The sequence below is a fragment of the Stegastes partitus genome, unplaced genomic scaffold, assembly GCF_000690725.1.
Source record: "Stegastes partitus isolate 25-593 unplaced genomic scaffold, Stegastes_partitus-1.0.2 Scaffold477, whole genome shotgun sequence".
NCBI classification, from domain to species: Eukaryota; Metazoa; Chordata; class Actinopteri; family Pomacentridae; genus Stegastes; species Stegastes partitus.
The window spans coordinates 207859-221598 of NW_007578208.1; the positions used below are offsets into that span (position 1 = coordinate 207859).

Below are 13740 nucleotides of genomic sequence, written 5' to 3' on the forward strand. Positions count from 1 at the left end.
ACTCCCCGAGGGAGAAGCAGCAGCAGAGAGAGAGAAAGAGGAGATTGAAAGACTCATATGATATTCATCTTATGCTGCGATGTCTGTCCTTGGTGTGGACAGTCTCAAGGGGACGGGGTGAGGCAGTCACACACACAGACACACACAGGCAGCATGTATGTGGATGGTATATATGGCATAAAAGCTCAAAAGAGGAGATTAATTTGTATTTATTAATTGTTGTGCACGTGCAGGAAGCGACACACTCACCTGTGATTTCCCGAACAGTGCGGAACACGTTGAGTTTTTCTGGATCCAAAGCTTCAATGTTGTGATAGACGTCCCTGTGAATGATAATAAGAGATCAGACTGAAACAAACAAAAAAAGAAGCATCTCCCTTTTGTACTGTGCAGGTAAGACGGGGTTTTCTTAACCACAGCAAAAAAAAACACTATGCCTTCTTTATGTAGTTTGTTTTTTCTTGTGGAAAAATATTTAAAAACTTGTCTGTGAATATTTGCCTGCATGGATACAGTTCTATATATCCATCTAGAAATAGCACATGCATGTTAGCGTGGTCTTCTGCAGCTACTCACTGGAGTCTTACGCACACTTAGATCACTTTTCTTAGAGCAATTTGCATATACATACCACATAACTGCCCTCTTCTTAATATCCAGGCACTCTGAGCCCGTCTCACTTGCCTTACCGACACTTAATTCATTCAACAAATTAACACCTTGCTTCAACGCACTTATCTTGAGCAATTTACATTAATAGTAGAACAAAAAAAACAGGACAGCCAATATTTGAGTCGTTGGACGCAAAGAAATTCATGCTGAATGCAAGTGCCAGGAGTGAAAGTACAGAGTTATATTTACTTCTGTCACAATAACAAAGCTTCAGTCAGTAATTGTAATTATATCTAAGCTTTTCTTTTTTTCACTAGAAGTCTGTTGCTTTGCTGCACTTACAATTTGCAGTTGTCACAGAGTTATTTAAAAGAAAAAGTCAACAGACAGAATATAGAACAATACAGGAGAAGGAAGCAGAAGAGAGGATTTGCTGCAGCAGAGAAGACACTGATGGTTTGTCTGCTCTGCATCTCCAGAGGTGACACTCTCAGCTAACACCTGTAGAACATACACGCTCTAAATGTGTCCACTTTGAATGTACATGTGGCTGCACGTGAGTATATAAACGATGTTAAAAACTGTGTAGGTAAATGTAGATGGCACTGTTATTGTAGTCGTGATTATCTTTAACTAAGTCGAGGAAAAACAGTCGCATCAGCCTTAATTAATCACTGATTTAATGCATCACTCTCCAGTTATGCTAAGTGACCCAAATTACACACACCTGCGATGTTGCGTGACCGAACGCTACACACTAAGTCTGACTTAAAATGGGCACAGCAGAACTTTAAGCCGTATACTTCTGGAAGTGTTTTCCTTCATTGTGGTGTGCACGACCCGTGTGCTGTTTTTGACAACCGGCTGAGTGTAGTGGGATAGAAAAGTAAAATGTCTGAGCATAGAAACTGAGCCAACTGCACATTCAGGAAGTCTCCACAGACTCAAGGATTGACATCCAGAGAGGTGAGTAAAACAAACAACTCGTTGATTGTTGTATCTCACTGTTCAGAGAAATGGCCTGGAAATGTAGTGTTTTGTCGACCTGCCATCGTAGTGTTGTCTTTCGTACAGGTGACTTGTACAACGGCTGAACTGAGGAAGGCGGTTACAGCGCCTCTATGGGAAGTATTCACCCCTGTTGGAAGCTTTGTGGTCAATCTATCAATCAGTGTTTGAATTTATAAAAACGACTCTCATGTCAAAGTGAAAAAAGATTTCTGCAATGTAAAGCAAAATATATCAAAACATAACATATTCAAATGCACAAGTCCCTGTTTAAAGCGGCTCATCTAATTCAATACAGGTGCAGCCATTTGTTGCTTGAAGTCACATGATTGGTGAAATCATCTGAGCAAGTCCATGAAAAGGTTCTTGAAAAAGGTTATTTAAAAGCAGAAGTCAGGGGATGGACTGAATGTATCTCTTGAGGTCCAATGAAGTCCTTCATTAGTAAATGGAAATAAAATGGTCCATGCATATTCTGCCAGTCTCCAAACCTGCATGACTGTGCAAGAAAGAGACTTGTGAGGGAGACCACCAAGACATCTAGGACTCCTCTGAGGAAGTTAGAGGCTTCAGCAGCTGAGATGGGAGAGACTGTCCATACAACAAGTGTTGCTTATTCTTTGCCAGTCGTTGCTTTACGGCTTTATGGACTCCAAAACTGAGTTTCTTGGCCATAACACTAGGCGTTATATTGTCACCACTAACACACCATCAACACGATGAAGCATGGCGGTGGCATCATCATCATGGTGGGACGCTTCTCAGCAGCAGACGCTGGAAGGTTTGTAAAAATAAAGAGCAAAATCTTTGCAGTAACGTATGGGGAAATCCTGGAGGACTGATGCAGTCTGTAAAAGAAACACGACTTGGGAGAAGATTTGTTTTCCTGCAGGAGAACGACTGAAAACTTAAGGCCGAAGCTACACAGAAATACTTTAAACATAAAAAGGTGGATGTTCTGGAGTGGCCGAGTCAGAACCCAGACCTCGATCCAACTGAGAATTGGTGGCTGACCTAAAGAAAAGGATGTTTGCTTATGATCCCAGTCAGTATCTGACAGAGTTTGAGTTGCAGTGGACAGATGTGCAAGGCTGACTGAGACCTGTTCACACCGGCTCAGTGTTGTAACTGTAGCCAAAAGTGTGTTTACTGAATACTGACTTGAGGGGATGAATACTAATAAAGTCACTTATTTTACATTTTTCACTATTAATGAATTGACTTCCTATAAATCAGTTTTCACTTTGACATTAGAGAGTCTTTTCTCTAAATTCTTGTCAGAAAATGGCAAAACATATTGACCATGACAAAGCAATTAAAGGATAAAAATTCCAAGGTAGGTGAACACTATACACACACACCGTATATATTTAGTCAATTATATACAAAGGCTGCAAAGTACTTATCCACAGAGAAGCAATTTAGTGTTGTTCTGAACATAAGGGCACAGTGTGGCTCACCCAGAACAGGGCAGTGATGTTGTGAAAGAACAAACAAGACATTTTCATGCACTATATTATAAAAACAAAAGTTATTCTTAACTTTTTCAGCTTCATCGTACGGTATTATCATCATGTTCTCATTTCTCCTAACCCTTTGAAAAATGTTTAGTCAGAATACATGTGAGCAGCTCTACTTTTCACTCTTATCTATTTCACCCGATCATTCGTCGCTCTGATAGGCTGAACGTTCTCAGTTCTCACCCCTTGATTCCGGTGATGAGGAACACTAGGTTGCCATTGATTTTGGTGCAGTTGACAAACTTGTCAATGTTGCTGGAGTCGACCGTCTGAGCTGTCTGCAGGCTGGCTGTGCCGATTCCATCGCAGGCTGGACAACACACAGTAAAACAGTCGATTGCATTAATTTGATTAAATGTCTTCATGTTGGCCACATGTAAAAACAATGGCAGAAGGTAATATAATACATTTTAATCCAGACAGATCCAAATAGTCCTAAAATGGGTGGTTTGAGGTATTAATGGTCTTCTCAGCTTACTCAATATTAACAAATAACATCATAATTATTTGTGCTATAACTTTCTAAATTATAACAATATTTAAATACTGATTAATTATTATTCATGTAGTTCGTACATTTTCAAACATCTGTTTACCTTTCGGGCAGATGTCGGTACAAGGGATGCACATCTTGATGCGGTTCTCCTCCACCTCCATCTTGTTACTAGGACACGCTCTCACACAGGAGCTATGGTCCACCACAAAGTTATCTGAAGAGCAATTCATTGTAAATGTCAAACACAGATGGCTGCTGCTGTTTGTCACACAGGAACATACAGCACAATAAGTGGCAGTAGAGTGTCGGCAATCACATCGAAAAGAAAGTGCTGAAAGTCACTTTGGGTAACTTTGCCTGATCGATGCTTCCATGACTACAAATGAACTGCATTAGAGGTCACGTAATGAGTTATTTATGTTGTACACACATAGCATAACATGAACTTATCAGAGAAAAAAAATAAATATTTAAATAAGAATAATTACTCCGACCAAGTAGGAGGTCATGAAAAAACACCGACTAACGTTACTAGAAACACAACGTGTTCATTTATTTGCAATAAAATATAAAAACGTCTCTTATGAACCATACATTATACATTATATCGAGTACTTTTTCTACAGTTCTGTCTTAATTTATGCAGATGTTGCTCAATTGATTTGACTTTCTGGTAGCTCAACCCGCGCATAATCGTAGCAGTCAATAGGCTCTGGTAGGTCACGAGGCTAACAAACAGACTAACGAATCAGAGGAATAAATGAAACTAAATAAGGAAGAATTACCCACTGAGCTAACGGCGTAAGAATTAAACTGACGCTTCAGCATGCCACATATGAACCACAAAAAGAAGTGGCACCAGGGGATTTACTTTGATCACAAATGGGTTTTTTTTTTAACAGTGCATCTTAAACCTATCTAAAAGTATCCCTGCCTTCCAGCACACATCCTCACATCCCCCCCTGCTGCTTGGCCTTTTCACTGCTGTAGTGAACAGTGTGGGGCGTCCACAATTAGCCGTGGGTGTGGTGAGCGGTTAGCGGTAGCTGCCGCAGAACAATCAGGTAATATTAGGATGAACGAAGCAAGAAGAGGAGATACTGCGTCGATGCAGGTTAAATCCCCGGCTTCCTGATTTCGTCTGCTCCCTTTGCCAACACCAGATACCACAACCTCAGGCTGGATGCAAGCTGTGTCGAGGCAGACGGCTTGCTGAGATGAAAGAGTATTTCAGGTCCTGACCAGGGATACAACATTAAGATATATATTAGGAAATAAATAAAAATTGGCTCTATTAAGGGATTTGTTTGCTGCCTGCTTGACTGAGGGATTTACCCGACATGCTCGCTCTTGTTCGGGGTTTCACGGCAAGATATCCTCACAGACCAGAGTATCTAAATGTGTGTCACAATCAGAAGGAGGTTCAACTGAATCTGATTTGTTTGCATGTCAGTAAATAATCCACATAACTGAGGATCAGATTCACGGAAACGTTACGACCACTGATGGATAAATCTCTCACAGCTCTGTAGATTTATGGTGATTCTCAATAAGGTAAGTTGCATGCAGGAAGTTTGCATAAGTGAGGAAAAGCTATAGTTGCTAAGTGTGTGGACCCGCTGAGTGGTTCTGGGACAGTTTGAGCTTTTCTTGTACCGCTGCTTTAAAGAAAAGTTATGCTAATTTAATTCATTAACTGTACGCTGAAGGTGTACAATGTGTGAACTGGGTTTTTTCTTTTTTGTACTCTGCTCATGTCGTCCCTCCCTCGTGGGGGTATGCCTCCTATTAGGCATTAGGGGTTAGAGCTATTCCTTGGTGCTCCATAGAACATGTTCTTCTGGCTATTGGAGAACAAATTGGCCAAACAGGTAGATATCAGCTCAGGAGTGGAATTGTACGTCTACCCAGAGGAAACCCACCCACCCTCCACTTCACTTCTGTCCAGTCACTGCTGTGTAGAGAAAATTAAACCCAACAGTCACTATATGTGGTGACAGAAGGCAATGTAAAGGCAGCCAGGTTTGATTTAAATTGAACCGGTTAATAGTTACCATGCAGCAACAGCTCTTCTAGTACACCGCCAACATTACCCTTACTGGCAACCAGTCACTTAATTAATGAGAAGGCTGACTGTTTTTCTGATTCTGGAGTCGATGAAAATTAGGAAAATACCACTTTGAATCATTAACTTGAAAGTGGGAGGTGGGAAAAACACAATTTAGAACATAGCGGCAATAAACCAAGTCTACATTAGCTACTGAGAGAAACTGTCTGAGGAGTTAGACGGAGATGTTTAGTTGAGAGAAGACAGGATCATCAATGGGACTGAGAACGATAACTTTAAGGAGCTTAACAAGGTCTTCATTAGAACTCAAATCTCTTCTATCCGAGATGCAGATGCTCAAACTTTGTTCTGTTTTTAAACTCAAGTAAATATTGGAGAGTCCAACCTGATGACACACCTCAAGCTTCCTGGCAGAGCCTCAGTGACTAACTCTCACCTTCCAGTCTAACATCTCACTACTCAGTGGAGAGACAACCTGTGTTTACGCTGTAACGGAGGGACTGCCTAAGCCGGGTGAGTCACAGGAAGCCTCTGTGGAGTTATCCCTCTCCTTTGAGGAGTTGTCTGCAGCTGTCCAGCAGCTCAGCTGTGGCCACACTTCAGGAATTGAAGGACCTCCTGCAGAGTTCTGAGCTAGAAAGCAACTTGTATGGAGTGTTTAAAGATTGTGTAGACTCGGGGACAAAGCCACTGAGCTTTACTTCTCACATTACTTCAGAAAAACAAAGAGATCTGTGACAACTTAAACATGGAAGACTAGTTTCACTTTTTTGTACAACTGCTAAATGTCTTTCAAATAGATTCTAGTAGTTTAATCGTAGCCACTGAACTTGGTTGACGTTCCACCTCTCATCCAAGAGGCTTCATCAGTTCTGACTGACTAGTTGGGAGTTCCAGATATCCTTAAGGATCCATTAACGCCTGAGTTTTGGTTTCGATTGGGGGTTTGAGTCGTTAGTGCTCCTCCTGCCACATAGGGTTCGTTAGGGTCTTTAGTGGCTGGGTGTGGATGAGGTTTCATCTTCCTGGGGAGAGTTCTAAAGACTTTAAGTCCAGTTGCTACGATTAATCTATGAGAATAACCATGACCTAGACGACTGAGAATCTTCACAGACATCTTTCAGATAGACTCATGGATTGTATGGCTACTGTTCCATCGTGTGTTCCTGAACAAACAATCATGCACAACTTGTTTTGGATTCACGTCATAATAAAATTCTCAAATTTTAAAAAGATGGATGTGGGATTTTTGCAATAGATAGAAAAATATCCGATAGCGTTGATTAGCTTTATTTGTTTCGAACACTTGAAGCGTTTTAGTTTGAAAAAAGTTAATTTCACCGATTTAACTGTTGTACCCAGAAGTCCCAGTTTTATTCTAGAAGTGAGGGCGACTTAGCAGACCAGTGCCTGTACAGCGAGACATCAGGTTGCTCAATGTGTTCAGCTACAGTCGTCCTATATGGGGAGGCGTTCGCTGCCTCAGTGCCTCGATGTTCTGGTGCCACTTCACTGTGTCTGAACCTCCACATACACTTGTTAAGGAAAGAGACAAGTCAGCTTCTTCTCAGGAGGATATCACTGGAACACATCTACCATCCTGACTACACACATTAGTGCAGCTAAATCCGAGAGCAGGAAGTCACCGAGTGTTTTGCCAAACTGGGAAGACCTCACAGTAAAGCTCAGCTGTCCCAGACTGGCTCCTCTAGTCACAATACTGAGGCAGCGGTTAGGTAGATGTGGACAGATGTTAGATGACAGATGTTTTAGTCCAAGACGAATATTTTGTTTAAAGCAACGGTGTCTGGAAATGTTAAATTTCTGTTCCTGGGTCTGGTGGCTGCTCCTCTCAGATTACAGTGTATGTGTTGTAAAATAATTGCAAATTTAAATTGATTTGTCTGTTTTTGGAGAGATGGAAATATCCTGAGAACTGGAGCTAATGAGTCACAAATGTTTCTAAAAATACATCCAGTGGCAGACTTTATCAGTAGTGGGGTTGTTAACGTGAACGGCAGTTTGGTGTTTGTGGTTTAATTGTAAATGAAAAGCGAGAGCCCACGTTAATACGATGCATCCTCTCACCAATTACTTTAAACGTCTAAATCGACACTTAACCCAACAACAACCTTACCACCAGGTCTTAACGTTTAAACACATCTTGGTAAAAGTAAAAAATGTCATCAATTTGAAAAGAAAATGTCCACATTCTTAAAGTTAAAACCTCGTAACGGTCCTCATAAAGATACCGCACACAGGACTCACAAACATTGAGGTTATCTTGGGAAAACATACAACAAGCTGCATGAGTATTCGCATTATTTGCCCTGAAAAATGATCTACCAGCAGTAATGAGAAGGTTATGAGAGGCTTAAGGAGTAAATGCAATCCAAGCTCTCCCACAATGTAATTGCTGCTGTTGTTCATGGCGATGCATTGATTTGTATGTGAAGGCAAAACAGTAAGAAGTGTTTGCATTTATCTGCCAGGGCCTGATGGAAATGAGGCATCTAAAAAAAAAACCCAGTAGTGCCCTCGCTGGTGTCCATGCGCTCTGCATGCACGTGTGTCCATGACAATCAGTATGCATGCACAGCCATACTTGGAGTATTATTCTAGCATTATGCAAATGGGAATAGAAAGGCTTATTCTGACAGATGTGCATTAAATAAGCAGTTTCGACAGTTGTATCGCTGTAGTTTTTTTCTTTCCATAGGATGCTTCATGTAACAGCTAATAAGCTTTGATCTAATCCTCAGAGACAGCAGTGGTGGATGGGATGGACTGTCTTTCCTGAATTGATTATTAGTGGATTGTTATATGTCTGTTTGCTAGTGGGGGAAAACAAGTTAGCTTTAGCATGAAAGGTTGCCATATAACTAACAGTTAATGAAGGCAGAATTGTTTTGCATTAACCATTTGTGTTTAATAATACAAACGCACATCATCTATCACCGAACTGCGACATGTGTTGACTTGTGAGAGATTTTTTTTGTGTGAAAGTGAAAAACGTCATGGTAAAAAATTCAACTTGGTTCATGTTTTTCTGCTCCAATGTACATGTTTAGGTACATCAGTGTTCGAACAAGGTGTGAATGTTTATCTGTCTTTTAGTACTTGTCTGTGTCATAACTTAATGACATCCAACATCACTGATTTTGTTGCTGTTGTTTCCTATTTTAAGTTATTTTTTTGGCCTTTGTGCCTTTATTGGATAGTGCAGTGAGAGAGAGAGACAGGAAAATGGGGGAGGACGTGTGGGAGAGGGCCCTGAGCGGGATTCGAACTCACGACCTCCACATCGGGACTGTCGCCCTGCACATGGGACGCCACCTCAACCAGGTGAGCTTTAGCGGCGCCCCTGTTGGTTCCTTTTTTTAACCTTGGCTCTCAAATGACAACGTGTTTGGGGTTGTAGAAACCCAAGAAGTTTGTGATATTGTCCCGTGGTGTGAGTGCTTAAAGGTTTAGTTTTGGGATGAGTTGTAAGGAGTTGATTCAGTAAAGCAGGTGTATCCGTGTGTCCAGGTGGTGAGACTTACGCGGACACTTCTTGACGCAGAAGGCTCCGTAGGTGTACTTTGCTCTGGGGTTGTGCTCCAGTTGGAAGGTGGTGGGGTTGTACACAAATGGCTGGGGGCACTGGGTCACACATGCCCCACTGTCGTTGAAGTTGGTGCACGCCTGCCAAACAAGCACACAAAAAGCTTCTTTACTCGAATTCATCCAAATTAAAAACACATTTTCTCGCTCGTCCCCGGAGGTGGCGTACAGTAAAGGGGGTTAATGGGATTTCAGAAACATGTGGAGAAACGTGTGCCTTTACAATCATACATATCATACAACCCTAATGCTTGTGCTTAAACATAATTAGAGGATGAAAACATTACATTTGCATTTACTACACTGGATCTGAATTGCAATTTCCCTCCAGAGTACCCAGAGGTGATTTTACCGAATGGCGGAGGCGAAGAATATTCTGCGAGCACCCAATGAAATTACCGCCGGAACAAAATTTAATTTGAGTTTTCTTGCACGTACACGAGCCGTCAGGTTTTCTTGCAAAACACCTCTGGTCACTGTGAGGACACGTGGACGGACAAAAACGTGGTTGAACTGAAGTTGAACCTAAGATAAGCTGGAAACAAGAACAATGAAACATGCAGGACCATCCTGTCGACCAACTGTTTGTAGTTTAGGCTTTGCTGCAGTGGACCTGATGGACCTGAAGAGCCACAGAGAACTGATCAGTGGTATAAAAACTGTTATTTTTTTAAACTAAGATATAAACCGAGCTGTGGATTTGATGGATAACTCATTTCACACTTGGAAAAATGTGATATTTCTGGATTTAAAATTATCTATGTAAATGTTTGAAGACAAAAAAGTAAATTTGATACGAGCCACTTAAAGTCTCTCTCCGGTCACTGATTAAACCCCTGAAGACTTATCGCTGTATAACCATTTAGAGTCCCATTTATGCCTTTAATGATTAGATGTAACACTACCCTGTTGCTTTCTTTTAGAATGTGAGAATCTATGAAGCCTTCCAAGTTCTTCTCCAATCATTCCCTCTCCATTCGCTGCAGCTCGAGCACACCAGCTCACCTACAACTCATGTTTGAACACTGTAAAATTACATTATCAGGTTGTAGTACTGGAGTAATGCAGTCACATGTGTTCGACATGGAAACTGAGGAAGAATCCAAACCTACAAGTTGACAAGATTGGTTCCTCAGGTTTGGTATGACTGAATCTGGGTTTATGTCTTGAGGTGGAGATGCATCTACAAAAGCACCACATGGACTGGTGTATTTTTTTTTTTTTTATCAGTGGGGATCTTTAGGACTTGTGGAGGGGATGTCAAAGACTTCTGGATTTATTCAGCTTTGAGCACAATAAAGGATGGGAAGAATCTGGTATGAAAAAATTATGACAAAGAACCTGCAGAAGAGCTCCGTCAGTGACGGAAATACAACCACAGAAGCAAGTTTAACGCGCAGAGGGATGAAGATAAAACTGATAAAGCACATGGTGGAGAGCCGGGATGGAGGCGAGGTCTATATTTAACAACGACACTCGTGTCAGGAAGAAATGGGAATTAAATGTCATCTAATGATATTTACCATACAAGTGGCATTTTGAGGTATAAAATTGAGTGTGTAAGGGATAAATCCTTTGGCGGATGTACCCTGAATCTAAGGATGGGAAAAAGTCACGAGGAAAATACGTCAGATTTGTAAAAAAAAAAAAAAAAACAGGAAAGTACAGCGTGATCAGGTTATCTGGGTTACCGCGCTGACGTGAGCCGTATCACCAGGAATAGAAGCATGGAAACAACCTGTTCCCAGGATGATGTAAAAGTAAATGTGTGCATGAGTGTGTGTGTTCACTTACAAAGCAGTCTGTGTCCTTTGGGCCATAGCAGCCACCTGCACACTCACGGTGGCAGCAGTCACTAACGTAGGGACCGAAGCACCGGCCGTCGCACTGCTCGGCACACACCGTCTTAGTTACTGTAGAGTGACAGATGCAGAAAAAAAAAAAAAAGATGGAGACAGAAGCAAAGTGGCATCATACACAACAGCAAAAACCCAGCATTAAAACACACCTGTCGGCTCATTTCAGGTGGCGGGTGGTAATCCGTGAACAATATTTAAACAGCCTTAAGAGTAAAAGAAAAAAACTGTATCACTGTGAAACTTTTCAGATGAGAGTGCTGAATGAAGAATGGCATCGAAAAGATATATAATTTGTTCTAGGGCTGCGGTTCAATTTGTCACCTTCTGCTCTGACAGTCATGCAGGTGAAGCTATTCAGTGGAATTAGACAGAAGAGATTCTTCCGCGACTAGACGCCGACTAGATGCACCGCAGGACGACCAATCACGAGTCTAATTGTCTCGCATCTGCGCTGCTATCTCCTGCATGTGTGTGTTGTGTGCATGTGGCGAGCTCAGCCGAAGCCGAGGCGTGCTTCTTTTTTTTTTTTTTTTTGCCACCTACTAGCTATCTTCAATCATGTTTTCGTTTCCCCGTGCGCTCCCCCGAGGGCCTCTGGCTGGATGTGACAGAGACACAGCGATTCCTATCTGACTCAGTGTACAACCGTCAGAGCCAACATCTGTCCAACCCTTCCCTCGCCTGCCTGTTGCAGTCATACGGGCTGCCGTATGCCTGTGCGCCTCTCTCCCTCGACTGCCATATGCAAATGTACACAGGACTGCCATTTCGCAGATAAAGACAGCCGTTAAGAGACGCAGCTTAAGTGTCAGCAGTGGGACTTATAGAAAAGAGCAGGAAAAGATTGCAAAATTATAAGCTACTGGGGGGGTGGATAAAGCAGTGGCATTTACACAGGACAGGCATACATTTCCTGGCAGTGTTAAATATGCACGTGTGTGTTTCATAGATTGAACAACAGGTGGATGCTATATAGAAGAAAAGGAAAAAAGTCCACTCCAGCGTCGGGCTCGTCACTTGACAAAATGATTCCTATTTCAGGAAATGCTTTCGACGCGGTTCATTTCAAATATTTTAACCCCGAGGTTCAGTAATTTGGCGCACAAGTTATCAGTTATACTTCCATCACACCTTCAAAATCCCATCTAGCCTGAAATATCAGGACTCCAGTCGATTTCACCTCTTCCCGAAGAAAAAAAATAACATGATCTGATATCTGATTATCGAACTCCCCGGAGTGTGTAAAAGTGGCGGGAGGAGTTTTTACTGTGAAAATGACAGAATGTAGTTACCGGATGGTTCACTGATCCATCCATTATCTATATCTGCTCTATGGGTCGTAGTATTGGACGAGAGACGGGGTGAAGATCACCTGTCCATCACAAGTCATAGTATTTCTTTGTGTATTTGTGATCAGTTGAAGATGTTTTGTCTGATTTGGATTGTAAACATGTGTATCTGGACAGTTTATAGCAGGGGTGGGCAATCCTGGTCCTCGAGGGCCACAGTCCTGCATGTTTTAGATGTTTCCTTCTTCCAAGATCTTCAAATGATCAGGATCGTTATCAGGCTTCTGCAGAGCTTGATGATAAGCTGATCATTTGAATCAGGTGTCTTGGAAGAAGGGAAACATCTAAAACATGCAGGACTGTGGCTCTCGAGGACCAGGACTGCCCACCTCGGGATTATAGTATTACATTATTCCTGTTTTTTTCTTCATAAATGCATAATTTTAACATTTCTTTTATCTGAGCTGCTCTTTTTCTGCCATCGTGTTCAACACGCTGACAAAGGTTCAAGCAAATGAACCACAAATATCCTAATCGACCCTGAACGTGAAGCATTAATCGCAGTACTTTCTAGGAAAAGTAACAACGCCGGCGTACAACATTAAAAGCCTGCCGCTGAGTGAACGTGCACGTGTTTGTGCGAGCGTGCACGTAGCCTGGTTCCTCTCCCTTTCAGCGGCGCCGTGACGAGATACTATCACCGTGATAGATACAAGCCGCGGACAAGTCGCCAAACAAACAGGCGAGCACGCACGCACACTTCACCCCTAACGCACCATCAGCGGCGTTCCATTAACGTTGCCTGGGCTAAAATGAAATGGCCTGCTTTATTCAAAAGACACTTTGTCAAACAAATGACCTTGCCAGGGAGAGACGCAATGCTGTTTATCAATTTGGCTTTAAACTTCCACTTTAAGGGGGGAAAAAAAAAAAAACAGGCTGGTGACAACAAATACAGAAGGAATCCATCTCATGAAATATGCCTGGAAGCTTCCATTTGAACAGGCTGCGGACAGCGGCATCAGTCACAGGAGCCACTGCCTCTCGCTTCCCATTTACATGAAAGATTTTTTCTTTTTTTGGTTTACAAAGAAACTTCATAAATAAAGATTTTCTTTTTTGCATTGGAAACTTTTTTTTTTTTTTTTTTAACTTAAAGAAATTTTTCCTACAATCTACCAAATGGCATCAAGGGTATAAAGAGCACCAATGAACTTGTTTCATTGTGTATGAGATATAATAAGGGCTACTGCTTGAACTTTATCAGGGACGAGGAACCTTT

At 41.8% G+C, this 13740-nt stretch overlaps 1 protein-coding gene across 1 annotated transcript in view; it reads right to left on the minus strand.

Moving 5' to 3' along the window:
* The window catches only part of LOC103360983 (receptor tyrosine-protein kinase erbB-4-like), a 357047-nt gene that overhangs the window by 121555 nt on the left and 221752 nt on the right, over positions 1 to 13740 (minus strand). The window contains exons 6-10 of the mRNA XM_008286939.1: positions 11105 to 11223; positions 9250 to 9391; positions 3737 to 3850; positions 3324 to 3450; positions 250 to 323 (exon numbers count right to left, since the gene is read on the minus strand). Coding sequence (XP_008285161.1) covers positions 250 to 323; positions 3324 to 3450; positions 3737 to 3850; positions 9250 to 9391; positions 11105 to 11223 — 576 coding nt within the window. The remainder of the gene's footprint in view (positions 1 to 249; positions 324 to 3323; positions 3451 to 3736; positions 3851 to 9249; positions 9392 to 11104; positions 11224 to 13740) is intronic.